At 31.5% G+C, this 24,000-nt stretch overlaps 1 protein-coding gene across 1 annotated transcript in view; it reads left to right on the top strand.

Moving 5' to 3' along the window:
• trio (trio Rho guanine nucleotide exchange factor) overlaps positions 1–19,184 on the top strand; it is a 979,236-nt gene extending 960,052 nt beyond the window's left edge. Inside the window, exons 41-46 of the mRNA XM_068383253.1 lie at positions 1,984–2,221; positions 10,160–10,351; positions 10,830–10,968; positions 13,515–13,879; positions 15,357–15,552; positions 18,170–19,184. Coding sequence (XP_068239354.1) covers positions 1,984–2,221; positions 10,160–10,351; positions 10,830–10,968; positions 13,515–13,879; positions 15,357–15,552; positions 18,170–18,310 — 1,271 coding nt within the window. The 3' untranslated portion in view covers positions 18,311–19,184. The remainder of the gene's footprint in view (positions 1–1,983; positions 2,222–10,159; positions 10,352–10,829; positions 10,969–13,514; positions 13,880–15,356; positions 15,553–18,169) is intronic.
• The last annotated feature ends 4,816 nt before the right edge of the window (positions 19,185–24,000 follow it).

The raw sequence follows: 24,000 nt of genomic DNA, 5'->3' as shown, positions 1-24,000 counted from the left end.
ATAATTTTTGTCCTAGTATAAGGTCCAGTTCGAGTCTATTTCGAGTGATTTATTTTTGCTGTTAATCTTTTTAAACCTATAATTTTTTATAGAATATATTTATTCTTGTCAAGTGTGTATCATTTCGATCACCAATATTTATCTCAGAGCTTTGCTTGTATCCCCTGACTAAGAACCGAAGTAAGAGGTTGATTTAGGAATAGTTCCTGTTAAAAGTAAAGTAATCACCTAGTTTTGTTTTGAGTGTAAATTAAAGAGGCATTTAGTTATTCAGTGTTCATACATATTATCGTGTGGGAGTTGCGTATTATTCTCAGAGCTCGGAGGTATTTCTCTTGTGTATCAGGTTGTGTGATATAAAGCAGGTGAGTTTTGGACCTCGGGAATTTACGTAATTCGCTAGTCGTAATATATATATATATATATATATATATATATATATATATATATATATATATATATATATATATATATATATATATATATATATATATATATATATAATATATATATATATATATATGTATATGTATATATATATATATATATATATATATATATATGTATATTTATATATATATATATATAATATATATATATATATATATATATATATATATATATATATATATATATATATATATATATATAAGAACAGGATTCTGTGATGCATGGGAACAAGTGCTATGACAAGACCAGATAAAACGAGGACTCCCTGTTAAACAACTCTACTTGGATCCAATTACGCCCCTAACAAAACAACCTTGAACGTGACTACTTTATAGTTATATTTTTCCATTTGTTTTTCTTTCAAATACCTGAAAGACTCTCTCTCTCACTCTCTCTCTCTCTCTCTCTCTCTCTCTCTCTCTCTCTCTCTCTCTCTCTCTCATACACGATCATGAAAACTATGTCTCCACAATGTTTTAGAATTCATAATCTATTATTTGTCTTCTTTCATGTTTCTGCTCTCTGTTGCAGTTGTTGTGATAATGGAATACGATCTCATATATGTTGTTTTTGTAACTGATATACTTATGATTTAATGCTGTAATTTTTTTTTTCGGTTGATTTCTGATGTACTGTATGTAACTGCCAATATGTAACTTTGTTTGACGTCTTAAAATCTCTCTCTCTCTCTCTCTCTCTCTCTCTCTCTCTCTCTCTCTCTCTCTCTCTCTCTCTCTCTCTCTCTCTCTCTCTTTTTCGTCTTGTAAAATACTAAGATATGTAAAAGGAACATAATCTTTTAAGACATTTTTAAAAATGATTTACCCCCCATTTTCTTATAATTAAAGACTGACTCATAAATCCTTCGACCAAAACAACATTAATGTCATCTGGAGCTTGTTGCCTAAAATGGCACTCGCATAGTCACCCCGAGTGAATATAGTTGTATAACCTTAATGGAATAGATACAACAGAACCTGTTGGGACGACTGGGAGTGTCTGGATGTTGTCCAAACACATCAAATAGATTAAGTTTCGATCGAAGGTTGTCTTTGGTGTGAAGTCACTCTTTAGTCATTTCTAGCTTTTTTCTTTCACTGGCACACCATCTGTGTGTACGTGCGTATGTGGGGATGCCATATCTTCCTTGTTGTTGCCTGGAGTGTCAATCGCCTGGGTTGCCAAGATGCCAGCTTAACACCTAAAACCAAAATTCACCCTATGGCATTCTTCCGCTGGAAACCTGACGGGAAAGTAGGACAGTCAACTGCTCCCCCATCTCGATCCAGTATAGATGTGGAAGTTACACAGTGTACTCGCCTAATTTTCACTCTTTCATTTTCTTTCATCTCTCTGTTGTACTCATGAGCATTCTGGAAACCACTTACTATTGTAATTTGACCTTTTTATTCTATTCCCTTGACCTGAAAATACCTTCTTACAGTTTATTGGAAAATGAACACCGTTCATTAAATTAGTTGACATTCTTAAATTTGTGATTAATCCCAAGTCCTCTCATCCTGGGCATTGCAGACACATTTGATGAGGAAGAGGAGTATGAGGAGGATACGACCTCAAAAGAAGACCGAAAGCAAGAGGAATACGAAACAGAAGAAGAAGACGACGAAAAGGACGAGAATGACGAAGACGGTAGATTAGCTGGGGACGAGAGCTTCAGCTGCCCCTATGGTCCCCAAGAAAAAGTCAAGTGGCAATCGGCCTTTCAACAAAAGTATTCAGTCATGCATGACCTGGGCAAAGGACGGTTCAGGTAAGACTACATCTTCTCAACCCACTGTTTTATTTTATTCATTCTTTTTGTTATCTTTTGTATAATTCTTACAACTGTTAATGGTAACTGTTTTTCAATAGTTCCAATGAATTTTCTTATTATTTACTGTAGAATAATAAGTAAAAGCTAACATTAGACTTTAAGGCAGGCTGATAATGATTATGTCTTGAAACTTCGTATATATATATATATATATATATATATATATATATATATATATATATATATATATATATATATATATATATATATATATATATATATATATATATATATATATATATATATATATATATATATATATATATATATATATATATATAAATGTGTGTATGTATGTATGTATGTATGTGTGTACACATGTATGACTACTTATTTATTATATGAAATATGTGTGCATAATACATTCATATATCTATATACTTATGTACACTATTTCAATAATATGTGTACATATAAGAATATGTACATACAGTACATAATAAATACATCATTCAAATAGTTTCCTGAGAATACATACTCCGATTCTATGTCGGTTTATACATAGCGGAGAGAACGTATTAACGCCAGACTAGATATTTGAAAAAACTAAGACCAATTGTCATCTGAAAGGAAATGGTTGTTCTATTTACTAGTGGAAAAACAAAAGCAGAAGATAACGAAGCGAAACTAAAGAGCTCCATGCAACTGCAATTGAGGAGAAATGTTATCATCACCATTCATCCCAACACGTTTTCCAAGTTTAATCTTGTCATTTTAAACGTAGATCAAAAGAAAAATACTTTTATGTATATACATTCAAATACTCAAAGAGCCGCCTCAAAAGAAAATAGTCACAAAAGAGAATAGTATATTACATAAATGCCATTATGATTAAGAATATTGATTGCAAAACAATCACAGTCATACATATAGCAAGTATGAAAATTCAGATTGGAATAAAGAAAACTGGTGAAATTTTGAAGGAAATCTGAACGTATCGAAGGATGGTCAGGAATAGAGTCTAAAATAGATGAAGCAAGAAAGATATCAGAATACACATGAAAGATCTAGGGGAGAAACTGAATATCTGTGAGAGCCAAGGTTGAAATATATGAAGGAATTATGGAACGAACAGAACTATATGGAAGGAGTGTGGATGTTGAACATGAATAAAAGAAAAATAGATTTAGGGCGTATTGATTATATATATATATATACATACATATATATATATATATATATATATATATATATATATATATATATATATATATATATATATATATATATATATATATATATATATATATATATATATATATTATAAGATGGTCCCGTGTCTGTGAACCTAACATATAATATGATATATATTACAGCTGGCAAACTGTACAACCTCTTGAGTTCCAAACTCACCTGTTTGCTTTTACATTAAATCTGTTACACGTGGAAATATTAAGACCCAAACTCTGAGACAGATATATAACTCCCAGACAGCACTATATAAAACACTGAATATCCAAAGGTCTCTTAACTACACTCAAAACAAAACTGGGTAATTATTCTTACGATCTATTTCAAACCTCTTCTTACAACGATTCTTCAACAGGGCTACGAGCGAATACTAATTTAAACACTGGTGATTGGAATAAAACACTCTTTACAAAAATTAATATATTCAATATAAATTACCACACTTTGAAAGAATTTACATATAAACATAATAAATCACTCGAAATATTAAGTCTGAACATAACTTAGATCAAGACAAAGCTCTAAGATCTCATTGAACAGTTTTAAAACAATACACTGAGTGGCGTATGAGAGAGAGAGAGAGAGATGGGGAGATAGCTTTGACTTAAGGCTGTGATTCTGTATCTGATCTATGCAACCCTGGGGTCACCTTTATATGAAACTTAGCTACTTCCAGAAGATTCCAGGATCGAGATCTGGAAGGTTGGGGGTTGGCCTAAGGTCGTCAGAGTTATCAACTAGATAAAAAAATGTCAAGAGACGAACCGGGGTTGCAGGTAACACTCATGTATACCAACGTACAGTGAGATGACTCTCTGTCAGCTAGCACCACCCACCCTTTGTCCCCGAAATAAGAAAAAAAAGATAACATCCTATCACTAGGATTTTCGGGAATATTCCAAAGCACATGGCACAATATAAGAATTGCGTATTTTCTCTCAAACATGATGCAATACCTCATAAAAATATAAAAGAACATTACATAAGCCCTTGTTCCTATCTGAATGGTCACATAACACTCTCAAACAGATACATAAGATTTCGTAACAAAAATACGTGTAATAAAAAGTTAATTCTTAAAAATAACATAAATTTACATATACTGACTTGAATGAAGAATGCAATTAAATCAACAACGCAAGTCTTACGTAATTTACATACAGATCTTAAATCTATGCGAGAGGAACTCATCTTAAGAGCTGGGTAACCTCTTCAATGCACATATGAAACCATAAATAAAATACATGAATAAACTACTGTGTTTACTCTACACTAGACCAGCTTCGTACGAATATACATATACATATACATATACAGACGCACACACATATATATACAGTATATGTATATATATAAATTATATATATATGTATGTATATATATATATGTATGTATATATATATATATATATATATATATATATATATATATATATATATATGTGTGTGTGTGTGTGTGTGTGTGTGTGTTACATAATTGTTGAAGGGTGAGAATATGTAGATATGTAGGAGTGATAAAAAAGAGGTTAGCGTGGTTGAAATGACGAATCAAATAATTTTGAGATTGATTTTTTTGTGGATGGTAGTATGTTAAAAAAACTGAACAAGATATGCAGTATACACACACATACACACACAGACAAATATTTATATATATATATATATATATATATATATATATATATATATATATATATATACATACATATATATATATATATATATATATATATATATATATATATGTGTGTGTGTGTGTGTGTGTGTATGTGTATGTGTGTGTACTTACAGCTGAAAGACTGACAGGCAAAGATAAGGTAAGCAATCAAAGATTATAAACACGAACATTCGAGGGATTCATGATTAATTTAATGTTAACCTTTGTAGAGAAATACATGGTATGCTGTGTTCAAACGAACAAACAAACAAGCAGCCTACGAGCCATGGGGAATCCATAACCTCCTGGTCGTGTTAGCAAGGATATTCAATATAACTAACCATTACCCTTGAGGCAAACATCTATTGATTTCCAATTCGTTCGTCTGAAAAAATTTTGACCATTTGCTTTTTGGTTATTATTATTATTATTATTATTATTATTATTATTATTATTATTATTATTATTATTATTATTATTATGTGAGCGCGAAAGCTGTGCTTTTAGAATATACAGCGATATATATTACTGTGGATTTTTAATACCCAGTAATAATAGACACGTCATGGTGTTTTCTTTAAGTTATTATTGTTGATATTAGTGTACGAGACCCGTCAAGAATGGCCGTTAAATATTTAGATATATAGACACACAGACTCAACCCTTCCCACCACCTTTCCTTTCCTAACTACAAGACGGCTACTTCCTCTTCCCCCCTACTCCTGGGACGGGGCTAGACAGAGTAGTCATACGTTTAACAATGGCACTCAGCGTACAGTAAAGATATATACTGTACATGCATGTACTGTATATGTATATATATATATATATATATATATATATATATATATATATATATATATACATATATATATATATATATATATATATATATATATATATATATATATATATGTGTGTGTGTGTGTGTGTGTGGTGTGTGTGTGTATACATATATATATCCCTTATATGATAAAGATCAAATGTCCGTCAATATATACACACTGTATATAATTATTTGCATGTATATATATATACATATATATAATGTATAAATAGATATTAATATATATATATATATATATATATATATATATATATATATATATATATATATATATATATACAGTATATATATAATGCATATATATATGTATATATATATTTATATATATACATATACATATATATATATATATATATATATATATATATATATATATATATATATATATATATATATGTATATACATGTAACCGGTCACGTTCAGCATCATTGCCAGATATATAACTACTCGATCTCTCCCCAGCCCTCGCGTAGGGTGAGAGGGAGTAGTCATACCCTGGTGATAAGTGGTACCACGAGAGGAAATGGGCAAGGGGGGGAAGAGTTTAATCTGTGTTTATGTGTATGTGTATGTGTTTGTTTGTGTGTGTGTGCTTGTTTTTGGCGTATATGCATATTCATCTAGATATTTAGCTGTCATTTTTGACGGGTCGTGTATACTAATATTTATATTATAACCAGATACTTCCTTTTTATTATATAGATTAGCTTATTATCATTATTATTATTATTATTATTATTATTATTATTATTATTATTATTATTATTATTATTATTATTATTATTATTATTGTTGTTGTTGTTGTTGTTGTTGTTGTTGTATGCAATCCGTCAAAAATGACGGCTAAATATTTAGGTAAATATGCACTTGCGCAAACACACAGATTTATCCCTTCCCACCTCCTAACCCTTTCCTAACTACACCCCCTCTTACTGGGCGTGACTGGAATATATATGTGTGTATGTGTGTATCATCATAGCCCCCTACGCCTATTGACGCAAAGGGCCTTGGTTAGATTTCCCCAGTCTTCTCCATCTTGGGCTTTTAATTCAATACTTCTCCATTCATCATCTCCTACTTCGCGTTTCATAGTCCTTAGCCATGTAGGTCTGGGTCTTCCAACTCTTCGTGTGCCTTATGGAGCCCAGCTGAACGTTTGGTGAACTATTCCCTCTTGGGGAGTGCGAAGAGTATGCCCAAACCATTTCCATCTACCCCTTATCATGATCTGTCTTATATTTTCATTTTTAATCGTGTCCTGCCATATACATACACACACACACACACACACACACATATATATATATATATATATATATATATATATATATATATATATATATATATATATATATATATATATATATATATATATATATAGCCAGAGACTTGCTCTTTATTATATAGTGACATTATTATGGATATTTTTTTAAATATACATTTTCTACTAATAAAAGATACTTGCAATCTGTTTCCAGATGCTTTAGGTATTCAAATACTTTAACAGAGGCACAGATCTTTCATTAAGGTGTGAATTCAAGCAGTTTAGGAAAGCTTGTGTATAAGAAGGTGGAATCCAGTAAAAACAACCGATTTAAATAGATATCAAAACCTGGAATTGGGGTCAGTTTCATGAGCTGTAAATAGAATATATTACAATACATCAGAGTAAAGATAATCCTGATCTCAATGATAGTAATGGCAGTCGAAGTACATGAACGCTTTAGTATTATTGACATATGGGCTAAATTGCACTTTTCACGATGTCTGAAAGCTTACGTTGTAGAGGCTGTCTGAGAAAACAACTGACAGTGATTTTAGTCTTTTAGAAGCGTTGTAAACATTGTAGAGGCTGTGCCGTGAGTGCATGTGGTGTTATAGCCATATACTTGGTCCCTATTTATACTGAACTGTACAAATCATGAAGATTTCAATGCCCGTTGGGATCACCAGTTTCGTTGGACGTTCTCTGAGTCAAGTAAGAAAGAGGGCTCAAAGATATACCTATTGCCTCAAATAGCAGCATTCACTCTTTCTCAAATATATATATATATATATATATATATATATATATATATATATATATATATACTGTATATATATATAAATATATACTGTATATATATATATATATATATATATATATATATATATATATATATATATACTGTATATATATATATATATAAATATATACTGTATATATATATATATATATATATATATATATATATATATATATATATATATATAGCAAGATATTAAAGAAATAAGCACATAGAATCACTTTAGTAAACTTCAAGTTTTTGTCTTTATGTATGTTTTCTTTCTTATCTTATTTATGAGTACTTGCATCTGTGTGCTTATATCAAGAATGCACTTTCTGTACGGAATTATTACGACAAAAGCTCTCTGAATAGAAAATTATATTTATAAGGTTATAGAAGATAAGAAAGAGATCTATGTATTAAATGGAAATTCCTGGAAAAGACAAAACGTTCTTGGAGATTCTTTAGAGTTCGTAAGGGTAGTAGGAATCTTTAAGATATAACGTTACATAGATGTGGAGAACTTTACAATACTGTATTTCTAAGAGATATTGAAAGATAAATAATCTAAATCAAGAATAGATAAGCATATAACAAACTCTTCAACATATTCGTCAACTACCTTTAATTTGGAATATAGCTAATTTTTGCCCATGATGTTGAAGGAAAGGTAGATTTAGGTTGCATGTCCAACACATCATCATGGTAATTCGTTTAAGAAGCCTTGGCACTTACTTTGTTTATTTCTATTAAAATTATGTTGAGGTGCTACGCTAGAGAGTTATTGGGTCCTTTGACTGGCCAGACAGTACTACATTGCATCCCCCCTCTGGTTACAGCTCATTTTTCCTTTGCCTACAACATACACCGAATAGTCGGGCTTATTCTTTACACATTCTCCTCTGTCCTCATACACCTGACAACACTGAAATTGCCAAACAATTCTTCTTTCCTCAAAAGGTTAACTTCTTCAATTAATTTTACAGTGGCTACTTTCCTCGTGGTAAGAGTAGAAGGGACTCTTTAGTTATGATAAGCAGCTCTTCTAGGAGAAGGACAATCAAAAATCAAACCATTGTTCTCTGGTCTTGGATAGTGTAGCCTCTGTACCATGGTCTTTCACTGTCTTGGGGGTACACTTGGGCCTATTATTCTATCTTATTTCTCTTCCTCTTGTTTTTTCTTTTTTAATTTTTTTTTTTAGTTTATCATCATCATCATCATCTCCTCCCACGCCTACTGACGCAATGGGCTTCAGCTAGACTATGCCAGTCATCTCTATCTTGAGCTTTTGATTCAATACTTCTCCATTCATCATCTCCTACTTCGCACTTCATAGTCCTCAGCCATGTAGGCCTGGGTTTTCCAACTCTTCTAGTGTCTTGTGGAGCCCAGTTGAACGTTTAGTGAACTAATCTCCCTTGGGGAGTGCGAAGAGCATGCTCAGACCATCTCCATCTACCCTTCATCATGATCTCATCCACATATGGCAATCGGGTAATCTCTCTTACAGTCTCATTTCTAATCCTGTCTTGGCATTTAACTTCCAATATCCTTCTGAGGGCTTTGTTCTCAAATCTACTAAATCTAATGGAGATTGTTTCATTGTCACACCATGACTCATGTCCACATGATGAATTTATTCTTATGAGGTTACTGTTCTTAAAGTATTTTATTCTAATTATTCTTTACCTCTTTATTCGCTTATTTCCTTATTTCATTTCCTTACAGGGGTATTTTTCCCTGTTGGAGCCCTTGAACTTACAGCGTCCTGCTTTTCCATCTAGGGTGACAGCCTACAAAATAATAATAATAATAATAATAATAATAATAATAATAATAATAATTGCTCCACACTAACGAATGACATGCGTGCTTTTTTTAGCTGACTAAAGCGATGGAGAGTAGGCTAAGAATAAAAAAGGACCTGCAGAAATTAGCTTAGACGATTGTGATTTTCAATCGTTCACTTTGCATACATTTGCAAGCTAACAGAACCAACATAGAAGGCCATAAGTCGATCTCTCATGAAGTTACACTTTGCTAAGCCGTGTCCAGAAAAAGGATATTATGTAGTTGTAGGTATACTAATAAAATTGAATGCTCTAATTTAATAGCATATTTCTCACCAGCGTGGTCAAGAGGTGCCTTCGCTTACGAGACAAACGGGAATTTGCTGCCAAGTTCGTGCGTCGTGGCCGCCAGGATCAGCGACTGACGGAGGTGGAGTTCCTCCTTCAGCGGAGTTTACGTCACCCGGCGTTGGTGAGGCCCCACGCCCTCTACACAGCCACTGCCAAGTTTGATATCTTCCTTACTGAACTGTAAGTAGGATTACATTATCAGTGTTTACGTCCCTGTGTCTCATAACAGAAAAATGTATATACAGTATGAATATTCGAATTTCCTTTAAAGGCATGTTAAGGACGAACAATTCATTTTGCTCTGATTCCAATATTATACATATATATATATATATATATATATATATATATATATATATATATATATATATATATATATATATATATATATATATATATATACATACATACATATATATATATATATATATATATATATATATATATATATATATATATATATATATATATATATGTGTGTGTGTGTGTGTGTGTGTGTGTGTGTGTGTGTGTGTGTTAGACACACGTACTTTTAATCAACAAAACTCTTAAAATGACAAGCAGCAGAATTTTAGCAGAGGTTAGCTCCACTTCGGCAAGAAAAAGAAAAAAGAAAATTCTTTATCCTTATAGCTAATTGTACTGTATGTATTTTTAGGGTAATGGGTCTGCCCCTCTTAGACTGGATATTTACGCGAGAGGAAACGACGGAATCAGAAATCGCTCTGCTACTCGTCCAAGTCATCGACGCCCTTCAGTATCTACATAATCATCGTATCGCTTATCTTGACCTCAAGGTGATTACAATCCTGTCTTTTGTATTGTATTCAGTAAGAAGATATATTTAAGAAGCTGTAATGCATAAGAGAAAATGTACACTCTTGTGATTTATTTCTTTCTAAATGAACAGTCATTTACTTTCTATGTAGTCATACTAGCCGTTCATGTACTATACATGTTTAAACTTTTGGTCAGAAACAGTTGTTTGAACGTTATCTTGGATAATTTCTCTTGATATTGCATCTTCTCATTTATGCCGTTAGTGATTTGGTCGGCCATTGTTGCTATTATTTTTTGTAACTGTGACATGCAAAAAAAAAAAAAAATAAATAAATAAATAAATAAATAAATAAATAAAGAATAGCGAACTATAGGAAATTATGTTGAATACTTCCAAAGAAATTTCTGAAACATTAAATTAGCCATCTATAGTTTGAGCTGATGAAGCGCATGTATTTATTATTCATTTAGAATGTTCGAAATGAATTAAAATTGCTACAAAACCAAAATGATTTGGAAAACATCTAGAAAGATCTCACCAAGCTGAAAGAATAAAGACTGGTGTCAAGTCAACGTACTTTCCGCCTTAGGCGGTATTAAGGAAAATCAATAGGGTGTAACAAAGGGCGCCGCCTCCTGACTTGTAGTCCTAGAATACTGTAGCATCCATCCCCATGTGACGCACAATAGGTTACTTGAAATACAGATTTAGGTAATCTTAGCTTTTGCATTAAGTTTAGTGTTTACTTAGTCATGTCGAATTATTAGTTGAATCGAAATTAGACTTCAGTGGTAACATAGAATCCATTTACGAATTTGTAATTATATTATGAATTGATGAAAAAATATCAGACGAAAATATCGTCAGTCGACGTTAAAATCTGTAAGAAAAATCAGTTGTGTACTATCAATCGCACATAAAAATAGACTAGGCCATTATAACAGTGCTACAAAATGGATGAAGAAAATTCAAGCGATGAATTGTTCTATTAAGACCTTCCATGAAAAAGAATATAGAATTCCAAAAGGGCTTATTGTTTGTAAGCTGAATTACTGTAGGCCTATAGTCACTTACAAGGCATTGCGCAGATACGATAATCCCTTATTATTCTTTTTTCTGTAGAGGGGGGGGGGGTGCCAGAAATTCTCAAAAATTGGGCGAATTTAAGGTGAACTTCAGTAAAGATAAGAATAATTTCTGTAAAATAAAAATATATTCTGGATACGACCATACAAGAGTAATGTATCTTAGTAATCATATATATATATATATATATATATATATATATATATATATATATATATATATATATATATATATATATATATATATATGTATGTATGTATATATATATATATATATATATATATATATATATATATATATATATATATATATATATATATATATATACATATATATATATATGTATATATATACATACATATATATACATATATAGTATATATATATATATATATATATATATATATATATATATATATATATATATATATATATATATATATATATATATATAAACCTTCCACGTTGTAAAACAAAGGTTTACCTCTTTCTTTGGGATAATCTTGCTTCGATTTTTATTTTCCATCCACAAACAAAGTTCAGTTTGTTTGTCTGATTATTAGCAGGATTACGCCAAGAATTATGTAGGTTGAATCCTCAAGAAATATTCTTAAAGGTAGTCCTTGTAAATTGGTACAAATATTCAGATTTTTGGAGACAGACAGAGGTGGATCCAAAATTTTATTGCGGTGGGGAAGGGTGGCTTACTCGAGCTTTAGATGAGCTTCCATAAGCCCTTGTTCTTATTGCCAGCCCCATCGGACACTTCCTTAAAAGATGTTCACTTGATGAAGTTTTTAGTTCAGGCTACATTTTTCTTCTTAAATCAATAACTCTCTTTACACCAGTGAGGTGGAAATTTTGTTGCTAGGTAAACGTCATATGAATTTGAACCACGCCCTTTCTTCGGTCACCAAACTCGTGAAGGTCAGCTCTCTCTCTCTCTCTCTCTCTCTCTCTCTCTCTCTCTCTCTCTCTCTCTCTCTCTCTCTCTCTCTCTCTCTCTCTCTCGTAGCTTTCGAGTTTCTTCCTAAATCATGACAAAGGGGAAGGAAAAGGCGAAAAATTACAGGAATAAAGAGTAATTTATGTAAAAGGTCGCGTACAAAATAAATTCATCAAACGCCTAATGGTGAGATTTTAGACCGAAAAAGAAACCAGTGCCCTTCATTACAGACCTAGTAAAATAGTAAATACAATTATAAAGCGTTGAAAATATAATCTAAATTCCCAAATGAAAATGTTATTGTACTTACGATCAAATGAATCTTTGGAATAAAATGTTTAAGGTAAGCATGCACAAAATGCAGCTCTTGGGATTGGGAACAAGACACCTCATTTCGTGTATGTGGGAAGGGGGTGGGTGGGTTGTTTTGGCAAAGATATGCGGTCTCCGAATGTTTCTATTAATCAAGATGTGCTGCTCACCTTTTCCACGGTTAATTCTTTTTCGTATATTCTGTTTCTTTCACACAGCCTGAGAACCTATTGGTGGACATCCTCAAAACCTCCGAACAGGGCAACATGCTCAGCGATTGCCCAGACATTTCGAAAACCGTCATTCGTCTCATAGATTTTGGCGGCGCCAGATACTTGGAAGAGACCACGGAGTTCAACGAACCTACAACTGAAAACACCTCGTCGGCTACAAACCCAGACTCTGCAACAGCAAGTAACCCAGTCTCAGGTTCATCTGTGTGCAAATTGAGAGTGCCCTCAAATTTTCCTCCCGTTATCGTGGGCTCTCCCGAATTCATGGCTCCTGAGCTCATTACCAGACGGCCAGCAGGGATAAAAGCAGACTGCTGGAGTCTCGGTGTTCTTATTTATGTTCTAGTCAGGTAAGCTGGCACACGATAGAAAATATCATGATACGAATCAGCGTGCGAAGGCACTTTTTGTCATTCTTTAGAGGTCAGCACTTTTGTTGACGTAAGTTATTTTTTATCTGATCCTGTGAGAATTTAATCATAGCACTCAAAAAATGCTGGAGTGTTATTGCCAAAAGTATCAGAAATGACAGCAGCAAATAAATGTGTAATCTTTCTTGTCTTTAAAAAAAATGGTCGTAAAGGCTATGCTACAAACACCACAACTTTTTCTGATTGTTTCATAATATCTATTACGTATGCATGAAATATATTTGATCTGTTTCTTGTTTAGCTTGAGGCGCTTAACACCGTTCTAAGGGTAACTACTAACTGTAGTAAACATAGTACAATTAGAGTTGAGAAGATAATAAGGCGCATGGAAAGAAAACACTTAAACATCACTAATTGTATTGTAACAATAAATGTCATCAAACAGTTTATCATAATTTGCACAAATATGTGCCTGAATCAGTGATGTTCATGTTTCCATTACCAGTCTCTTTTGATTGTACTATTACATAGAAAACGATTCCGTACACGCGCGCACACACACAGATAAAGGAGAACGCTGGAATCTTTGTTTACTTTCAATGTGAATATTCAATTCCAATAGGATTAATAAACTAAACCACATAGTTTCCTGTATGCTTCATAAATTACAATGAAATAGGAAAGGAAAAAAACTTTGTAAAACATATTCGTACATACTCTTGACTTATATATAACAATATGAACTCAAATCTTTATAGTATATCTAAGATAATGCATGACAAAAATAATAGTTCGAAGGGGCCAGAACAAGCTAAACTAAATAGATTTTGAACAATACCAGGTATATTCTGATTCCTGTTTAATACAACTTTAACTAGAATATCTCGTTTCTCTAGATGTGTTTATTCCCACAATACCAAAGGTTGGATTTTCATTGACAAGTTGTTTCTCTTATTCAAGAAGATTTCGTGACATTCATGATAGATAGTAACAAATCCCAGGAACTCCCTTGCTGTTGAAGCTGTTCTGTTAACTGAAATGAAAGCTTTGGCCTCCTTTGCCGTGAACTGTGATAAGTGGCTGACAAAAGTTTTTGCTATTCTTTTAGAGTAACTCCTAATTTCAGGTTTCGACAATTTATGATGTCCTAACTGTGGAAATGATATATTGCTTACAACTAATACTTCTACTACAAATAATATTGATACTCAATATCATTGTAATGTACTTAATATTATATTTCTTCTTCTTCTTCTTCTCTTCTTCTTCTTCTTCTTCTTCTTCTTATTATTATTATTATTATTATTATTATTATTATTATTATTATTATTGATGATAATGATATTAATATTAATATTAACACCACCACCACTACTACTACTACTACTACTACTACTATTTATTATTATTATTATTATTATTATTATTATTATTATTACTTTGCTTCCAATTTTAGTGGGAAATCCCCCTTCCTGGGCATCTCTATGGAAGCCACCTGTAAAAGGATCATCACGGGAGATGTCTGTTACCCTGTGGAGTATTTCAACACCGTCACGCAAGAGGCTTGTGACGTCATCCACGAAGTCCTCCTCTTAAATCCAGATGAACGACTCGGCCTCCAAGAAGTGTTGGCCCACCCATGGTTCCATATGGTAATGCAGGTTCGATTTATTAAAAGATGATTAGTCATGTTCTTGTTCATCATCATCCTCATCTCTTCCTACGCCTATTGACGCAAAGGGCCTCAGTTAGATTTCGACAGTCGTCTCTATCTTGAGTTTTTAATTCAATAATTCTCCATTCATCATCTCTTACTTCGCGCCACGTAGTCCTCAGTCATGTAGGCCTGGGTCTTGCAACTCTTCTAGTGCCTTGTGGATCCCAGGTGGACGTTTGGTGAACTAATCTCTCTTGGTGAGTGCGAAGAGTATGCCCAAACCATCTCCATCCACCCCTCATCATAATCTCATTCACATAGGGCACTTGAGTAATCTCTCTTATAGTTTCATTTCTAATCCTGTCCTGCCACTTAACTTCCAATTTCTTTATGAGGGCTTTGTTCTCAAATCTAATAAATCTATTGAAGATTGTTTCATTGTCATACCATGACCCATAGAGTAACACCAATCTCACTAAACTGATATATAGTCTGATTTTTATTTGTAATTTCAGGCGATTTGACTTCTAAATTTTTCTTAACCTAGCTATTGTCTGATTTGCTTTTTTCAGACTTTCACTAAACTCCAATTCTAAAAACCCTGTATTGCTCATAATTTCTAAATCCTCCAATGAGTTTACCTCATTAATCCTTTCACCTTCCAATGATATTTCATCTTCCATTGCATTCTCTGTTCTCATCATCTCTGTATTTCTTCTATTTATCTTCAGCCCAATCTCGTGTGATATTTCATGTATTCTGGTAAGGAAGCATTGCAAATCCTGTGGTGTTCTGCTAATCTTACCTTGTTGTGGTTCAGGCATTCTTTACTGATAATGATTAGTTTCTTTGCATAAGATATTAAAAAAATATATATTTACCTAATTCTGCTTTATGGCTTATTCCGGAGGCTTAATAATTACTATACATTATCATACAGTTTATGCAATCCATCTGGCCCGTTATTGTTACTGCATTATTATTATCATTAAAAGGAGGAGGTTGACTACCTTAATGAGTCAAACTTGACCCTTACAGAGCTGGCCCGATTAACATTGAGAAGAAAATTTTTTTTTTTTTTTTTTTTTTTTTTTTTTTTTTTTTTTTTTTTTAGATGAATGAATAACATAAGATATATATATATATATATATATATATATATATATATATATATATATATATATATATATATATATATATATATTTTAATGTTAAATGAATGAATAACATGTGGACCGTGATACAATTTTGCTACTGTATATATAAGACGTAATATACGCCAAACAATTGCTTGTTTACGATGTTACTCAAGTCCGTTTTAATTCAGTATAACACGAGTCATACGTTTATTATTCTCTAACGTATTGCCCTCTTTTTGATTGACTTGATGGAGACAGTTTTGATGTAACAGGTACTTTCAGAGTTCTGTGACTAGAGGAAAACTGTTTTTTATGATTTTGTTATATACGTTTCAGTTTGTGAACGGACAATTCACAATCACTCTTAAATGAAATAATTCAAAATACATTTTGTGGGTTAAATTATTTTCAAGAGATGCAGAGTACAAAATCAAATTGATTTATTGAAATGACACCATTTACTGAACAAAGAAAAAACTAACGGATTAAACTATCACAAACATAATTAAATAACTTTAAATTTTGATAAAATAATAGACTATGTAAAACGAAAGACTTCCTAAAATCCACTTATATAAAAAATCAAATTAGCTTTGTAAATCAAAGCATTAGGAATTTGTAAGTGATTTGTTATGGTTTAAAGATTACTCACGAGCAGTTGAGGTAGGGGACAAGAGTCCACCCCTGGCATCATTCCACCCATCATTCCACCCATATTAGCTCCAGGAAGGTCCAGGTAATGGCTGCTCATTATGACTCAGCAGGTAGAACTATTCGATCTTATGACTTACATATTGCAAGTCTCCGACGTTCCAATATGGTAATATTAGAGAGGATCGAGGAGGAAAGTACAGAACAGAGTCAGTACAGATAGGACTGGTACAGACCATAGGAACGTTTTGCCGTACAGGGGCTGATATCGGTCCGAAGGTTTAGTTTATTCACCGTAGACTATCATCATTACACTATAGTATAGACTCAGAGAAAGCAGATATGTATATACTGTATGTTCTGTAATGTTATGACATTTAAATTAATTTGTCTTTATGAAGGTTACAAAGTTTACAGGATCATGCCACATTTTTACTTTAGATATGAATATGGAGCCACGCTGCGTTTACATCTTAGGAACCGCAAACTATAGTACGGTACTTCCAAACAAGAACTCTTTGTATTCGCTGGAAGCTATTCTGTTTGTTCAGGGATAATAATTCTAGACCAAAAAAAAGAAGAAAAAAAAAAGATTACATGGTTTTCCTGCTATATAGAATCAGTATTATCTGTACTGTAAAAATTATCGGTTTTGAGCGTGTTAAAGTGATTTATTTCTTATGTCTCGTCCATCTTGACTACCTCTACTTTCTTTGATATGCAGTGTAACATACAAGAACAACTACAAACCTTATTCTTGTATTAATGATTTGGAAGATAAAGATTCTCTGAACTAATTTACGTTATCTTTTCCCCCGCAAGTCTGAGTGTGAGAGCGTCTTGCCAGTCCACAGTCTCGCCAACTTCTGCTTCAGGAGATCGAAAATGGCTTCCTCCACACAGGAACTCCCTTTGACGTTCTTCCCCTCGGCGCCTTTCGGTCCTTCGTCTAAGGGAACATGAAGGACACTGGGAGCTCCTTTCCTAACGAGTGCCTTTACTAAGCATTTACAGTAAAATGGAATCCACACATGATTTCACACATTTGCCTTCTTAGGTCTGACAGTCACGAAATAGCATTTATATGGAAATAAATGGTTGTCACGCCAGATGGGCTTTGGTAATTAATTCAGTCATTAAGGATATAGATGGATTTATTTTTCTCTAAAGTGATCACTAACTATTCGTATAAGTTGCCTTATGCCATTGCCAAGTCACAAAGCATCCGTAGTTTTAAGCTAGAACTAAATATGAGCGAGAGACTCATTATCTCATGTATTTCTATGTAGGATTATTTTACTATTGCAACGAAGAGTTTATATAATAAACTATCTGAGTAGCAAATAAAAAAAGTAGTTTAAGAAAAAAAACATCAAATCCTTATGTACTGAAGTCACTATTTTTAGTTCCCTAGTGATGCAATAGGTTCTTAGCTCTTAGAATAGAATGGTATAAGTGGATAAATATATAGTTAGAATCCTCGAAGGAATATAGCAGTCACTGCCCTACCAAATACTGATGATAGTCATTTATGTAGAGGCTACGGAATAACATGTCAATAATTACTTTTCTGTTTACATGTTTTGGGTTTATCTGTTAGGTTAACCAACTGAACATAGTTGGTTTGAGTAAAGTCACTATAAAAGTGTGTTTTTCGCACTCATTTTAGGTCACAGGGCCAATTACATTTCTTTTACATTATTCTAGAGTGATTCTTGTAATATATCAGAAAAATTGTATGTTTATTTATGAATATACTGTATATGTATGTGAGTACACAGAAACACACCCTTACATACACACATATATATTTGTATACACACATACACACACACACACACACACACACACACACACATATATATATATATATATATATATATATATATATATATATATATATATCAAGGCGTTTATGCATACACACATACATACATAAACACACATACACACACACACACATATATATATATATATATATATATATATATATATATATATATATATATATATATATACTGTATATATATACATATATATATATATATATATATATATATATATATATATATATATATATATATATATATATATATATATAAATATATATACACACACACACACACACACACACATATATATATATATATATATATATATATATATATATATATATACATATATATATATATATATATATATATATATATATATATATATATAAATATATACATGCGTGTGTGTATGTAAAGTTTATGTTTAAATGAGTCCATGTATGTTATTGGCATGTATGTGATTTTCGCCATATATCTGAAATGTTTAACTGGGTTAGGCCTACATAAGAAGACATACTGTATATACATATATAATATTCATCCTGAATCAGATAGAAAACATCAGAAACACGATGGTTGCACTCACAATTCTTTGCTACTCCCATCAGTAAAATATTAATCCATTGTTTGTCTTAATTAGGAAACAGGAAAAATCATTATGAAGTATTACCTTTATATCATACTTCTAACATATGCTGAAAATATAAGCAGATATTAGTAATGTCTTCCCATAACAAATGTGACGTATTAAAAGTATTCATAGATAGGCCTATCTGTATATGGAACGATCAAATTTAAGTCTGTAAACACGAAAAGATGTATGCACGTAGTAACCAGAGAAAATTAAAATAAATAGCTTACCCCTGTTTCCTTGGGTTTCACGTATAATAAAAAAAAACAAAGTATCTTGCTTAGCTACTTGCTGTTCCTCATCTATAACCTTGAAAAACAGGATTTCATGGAAACGTACAAAAAATTATTAATTCTATACAACTCCCATAATATTTGTATATGGACTATAAGGATACAATGTATTTTTATACAAATAAAATTATAAATTTACGTCCTAAGGGTATACTGTATATATATATATATATATATATATATATATATATATATATATATATATATATATATATATATATATATATATATATTTATATATATATATATATATATATACATATATATGTATTATATATATATATATATATATATATATATATATATATATATATATATACACTGTATATTTATATGTGTATGTATATATACACATATACACACATGCATATATATATATATATATATATATATATATATATATATATATATATATATATATTCACCTTTGGAAATATATTATATTGAAATAACCTACAGGATAAGTGAGTATGAATCACTTAAGAAAACCTTTTTGTGTTTCATATGAATCGATTTACCTAACGCTTAAAAGGTTTACGAAATTAAGAAAATACTCTTCCTGTCAAAACGTCATGAGTCAAACATTAGATTTAAGAAATTTAATTAATAAAGTATATTCTATGGGTCACTGAAGTTTTATTTCTAACATATCCTTTCACAGTATGATACGTGAAGATAAATACATACTTTCTTTTGTGTCTTGGTTAATTCTGTCTCTTTATTATAATGTAAGGTTTAAGGTATAACTTTATTAATTCTGTATTATTTTATATTATTATTTTAGATAATCTTTCCAAAAATTTAAATACTTCTATAAAACATGTTCATTTACAAATGGAATATTACTCGTGTGATCAAACTATTCTAAGGTGTGTACTGAAACAATGTTGAAACCGAGAAAAATATTGAATAATAACGAGGTTTATTATACTTCCCTAATCATCCCTCATAAGCGTATATTTTCCTTCAGAAAGCCGAAGCAGAATTAGATAATGGAATGAAGGAAGAAGAAATGATAAAAGTTAGTAGGAGTGGAAAATAATAAAAAAGCTGTACACTTGAGAAAGGTCCATGTCGACGCTGAAATTAGTAAAAAACTTACAATTTCTATATGGGGTAAAATTTGTTTTTAAATAGATAGATAAAGGAATCAATAAATTAATTAACAAATAATTAAACAACTATTTTGAACCTATCTCTTGGATTTATCACTTATTACAGATTATATCATATGGTTTATTTTATTTCTTTCCCTCTGCAGTTGTTCTCTTCGTCTCCTTTGTAGTCTACTTCTCTCTGTGTCTACTCAGTAGTCTCATCATCATGTTCCATCAGCTTTTTTGGAAAAAAAAACATATCCTCTCCAAAGTCTCTCTTCTTAACATAAGTTATGAAAACTGAGGATGTTCCCTCCTAATTATTTCATAATCTTCAATTTGTGTGTTAATTCCCTCTCAAATTTTTGAATTTACCATATTTTCGTACATTACACAGCAAAATTTCTCCACATCCAATTTTTTACGGATTCCAGTTTTCTTTTCATGATTTTATCATTCTTCCACTTTTCATATCCTTGCACTGAAATTAGCCGTTGCCATCTTATCATCATGTTTTTACGCTGTAGGTATACATTAATGCTTCATTTCATTAAATACTCATTTGACTTTTCCAGTCCTACATGGTCTTAATTACAACTTACTTTTGAAGTTTTCTAGCCACCCATATTGCAAAGCTGTTCTACTAGTTCAGTTATTCCAACCCATATTTTCCAAATTTTGCAGCTACACACACTTATGGGCCCTGATTTTCTCTAAAATAAAAAAAAAATAAAAAAAAAATAAGAAAAAAAAAAAAACAATACACTTAAACAACTCAATTGATACTTAACAGCTTTACGTCATCCCTTAGTTTACCTCCACCCATTCGTTCTGCTTGTATACCATATCTATCGCCGAATCCCATATTGGCTTGTTTTTCGATAACATAACGTTGAATAATTTTGGTCATTTCATTACCATCGGACGCACCGGAGCTATGGTTAAATAGTATAACGTAATTACTAATGATAGTATTTCATCAAGCAAGTGTTTCCCTTCTTTCATTAGGATGTCGTGTTTAGGTTTCAACAGTGAGAGCTGCTCTGCAGTGGTGAGAAGTATTCTCTTTTTTCTTGGTTGATGGCTCAGTATAGAGTTTATTTGTATTATTTATTGCTTTTTTCTTTAATCTTTACTGGCGCCTTTTGATCCTAAGACAAGTTTTATTTTTCATCCATAGAACTATGATCCTTATTAATAATTCTTAACATTTTGGCTTTGTCTTTATGCTTTCATGTGACCCACTTAGAAAAAAATACATGAATTGGCATTTCTGGATTTCTATTGTTCTCTTGTGGGGTGATGCATTCCCTCATTAAAACAAAACTATATATCAATTATATTTTGTATAATTCTCACATATAAGTTATTTTTTTTTTTGTAATTACTTTCTCATTTGTCAAGTAAAATGGTGAAACAGTTATTCATTTTCAAAGCTTGGAGATAGATAGGCGTCCAAGGAATCAGAATTTAGATGTGAAAAATACATAAAATCTTACCGAAATTTGCATCAATGTTATGGGTTTCCGTGTCATTTAACTCGGCAATTTTTTACCTCCTAATGAGCACAGATTGATGAGAGCTAAATGATTTCCTGTATCACTGGGTGTTTATTTTGGCAAACACTCTTATTAATTCCTTTTATAACTTTCAAAATCTAAAAATATATATCATCAAGATTAAATGTCATGGTTCATTAGGAGTTCAATATATTCCAAATTCCAACGTTTCAGATGGATATATACATTTTGCCCTTAATGATATTTATATGTATCTATCTACCAATGAACTGACCCTAATTTTGGCTGGTAGACAGCATAAAAGAAAAAGAACAAAAGGGGACTTTTCTTCTCTTAGTTCCTTCCAGTCTGACGAGGGATTCAGCAGAGTTTGGTTGGTACTGTTAGGGTGCCAAGGCCCACCCTCCCCCGTTATCCACCACAAAATAAGCTTCATATTTCTAGGATAGAATAATGAAGAAATGTATTTTACTAATCGAGAGAAATAAATTTGTTGAGAATTCAGAATTGATGTATGCGTGTAAGGAAGCCCGTGAGAAGTTGTTTCCCAATTCGCCTGGTGTGAATTTAGGGCAACTCAATAACTCAGGATATAAGTTCTCGTTCTGGAGAGACAGGTTAAGGTCAGAATCAAAGGTTAAACTGGAAAATTAAAGTCATGAACCAGGTTTTTGCAAGTGTATAGGATCACTGGCTGCAAAGTAAAATCATGACCAAATCAAATATAAGACAAAATTTATGAATCCACAATAGGGTAGCTGCTCAATATAAGCTATTGGCTGTTGAATTATGTACCATATCAAAGGAATTAATCAAGCATAGATTTTATCTCAATATATAATGAGTTTATATAAAAGTCAAGTCAATCATATTAGGTTATTCTTTCAGCTTAAAGACAGGCTACAGGCAGCCATCCTCTTAAGACATACACGTGCATTTTAGTAGATTAGGAATTATTCTACATCTGAAAAAAATGATAATCTTTCTTTAAAGAACAAAATTAAAGAAAAGTATTCGATATATTTTTATTAACATTAAAAATATATATATATAACATAATCATAAGTCATAAGTAGTACGGGAAGATCACTTGTTATTGACTGGAATATAATGGATAAATTTCAATTAATTATTATTATGTTGCGTGCATGCAGCATTTTTATGCTTTAACACGATGCTAAATTTAAACATCCAGTATCAAAACTCTTCAAATAAATAAGATAGACCACCATAAATTGTTGAAAAGTTCCGTTTTCTATGATGAGGATTTGTATAAA

The sequence above is a fragment of the Palaemon carinicauda genome, chromosome 11 (assembly GCF_036898095.1).
Source record: "Palaemon carinicauda isolate YSFRI2023 chromosome 11, ASM3689809v2, whole genome shotgun sequence".
NCBI classification, from domain to species: domain Eukaryota; kingdom Metazoa; phylum Arthropoda; class Malacostraca; order Decapoda; family Palaemonidae; genus Palaemon; species Palaemon carinicauda.
The sequence above is the reverse complement of the archived record's forward strand: the minus strand, read 5'-3'. Positions and strand labels throughout refer to the sequence as shown.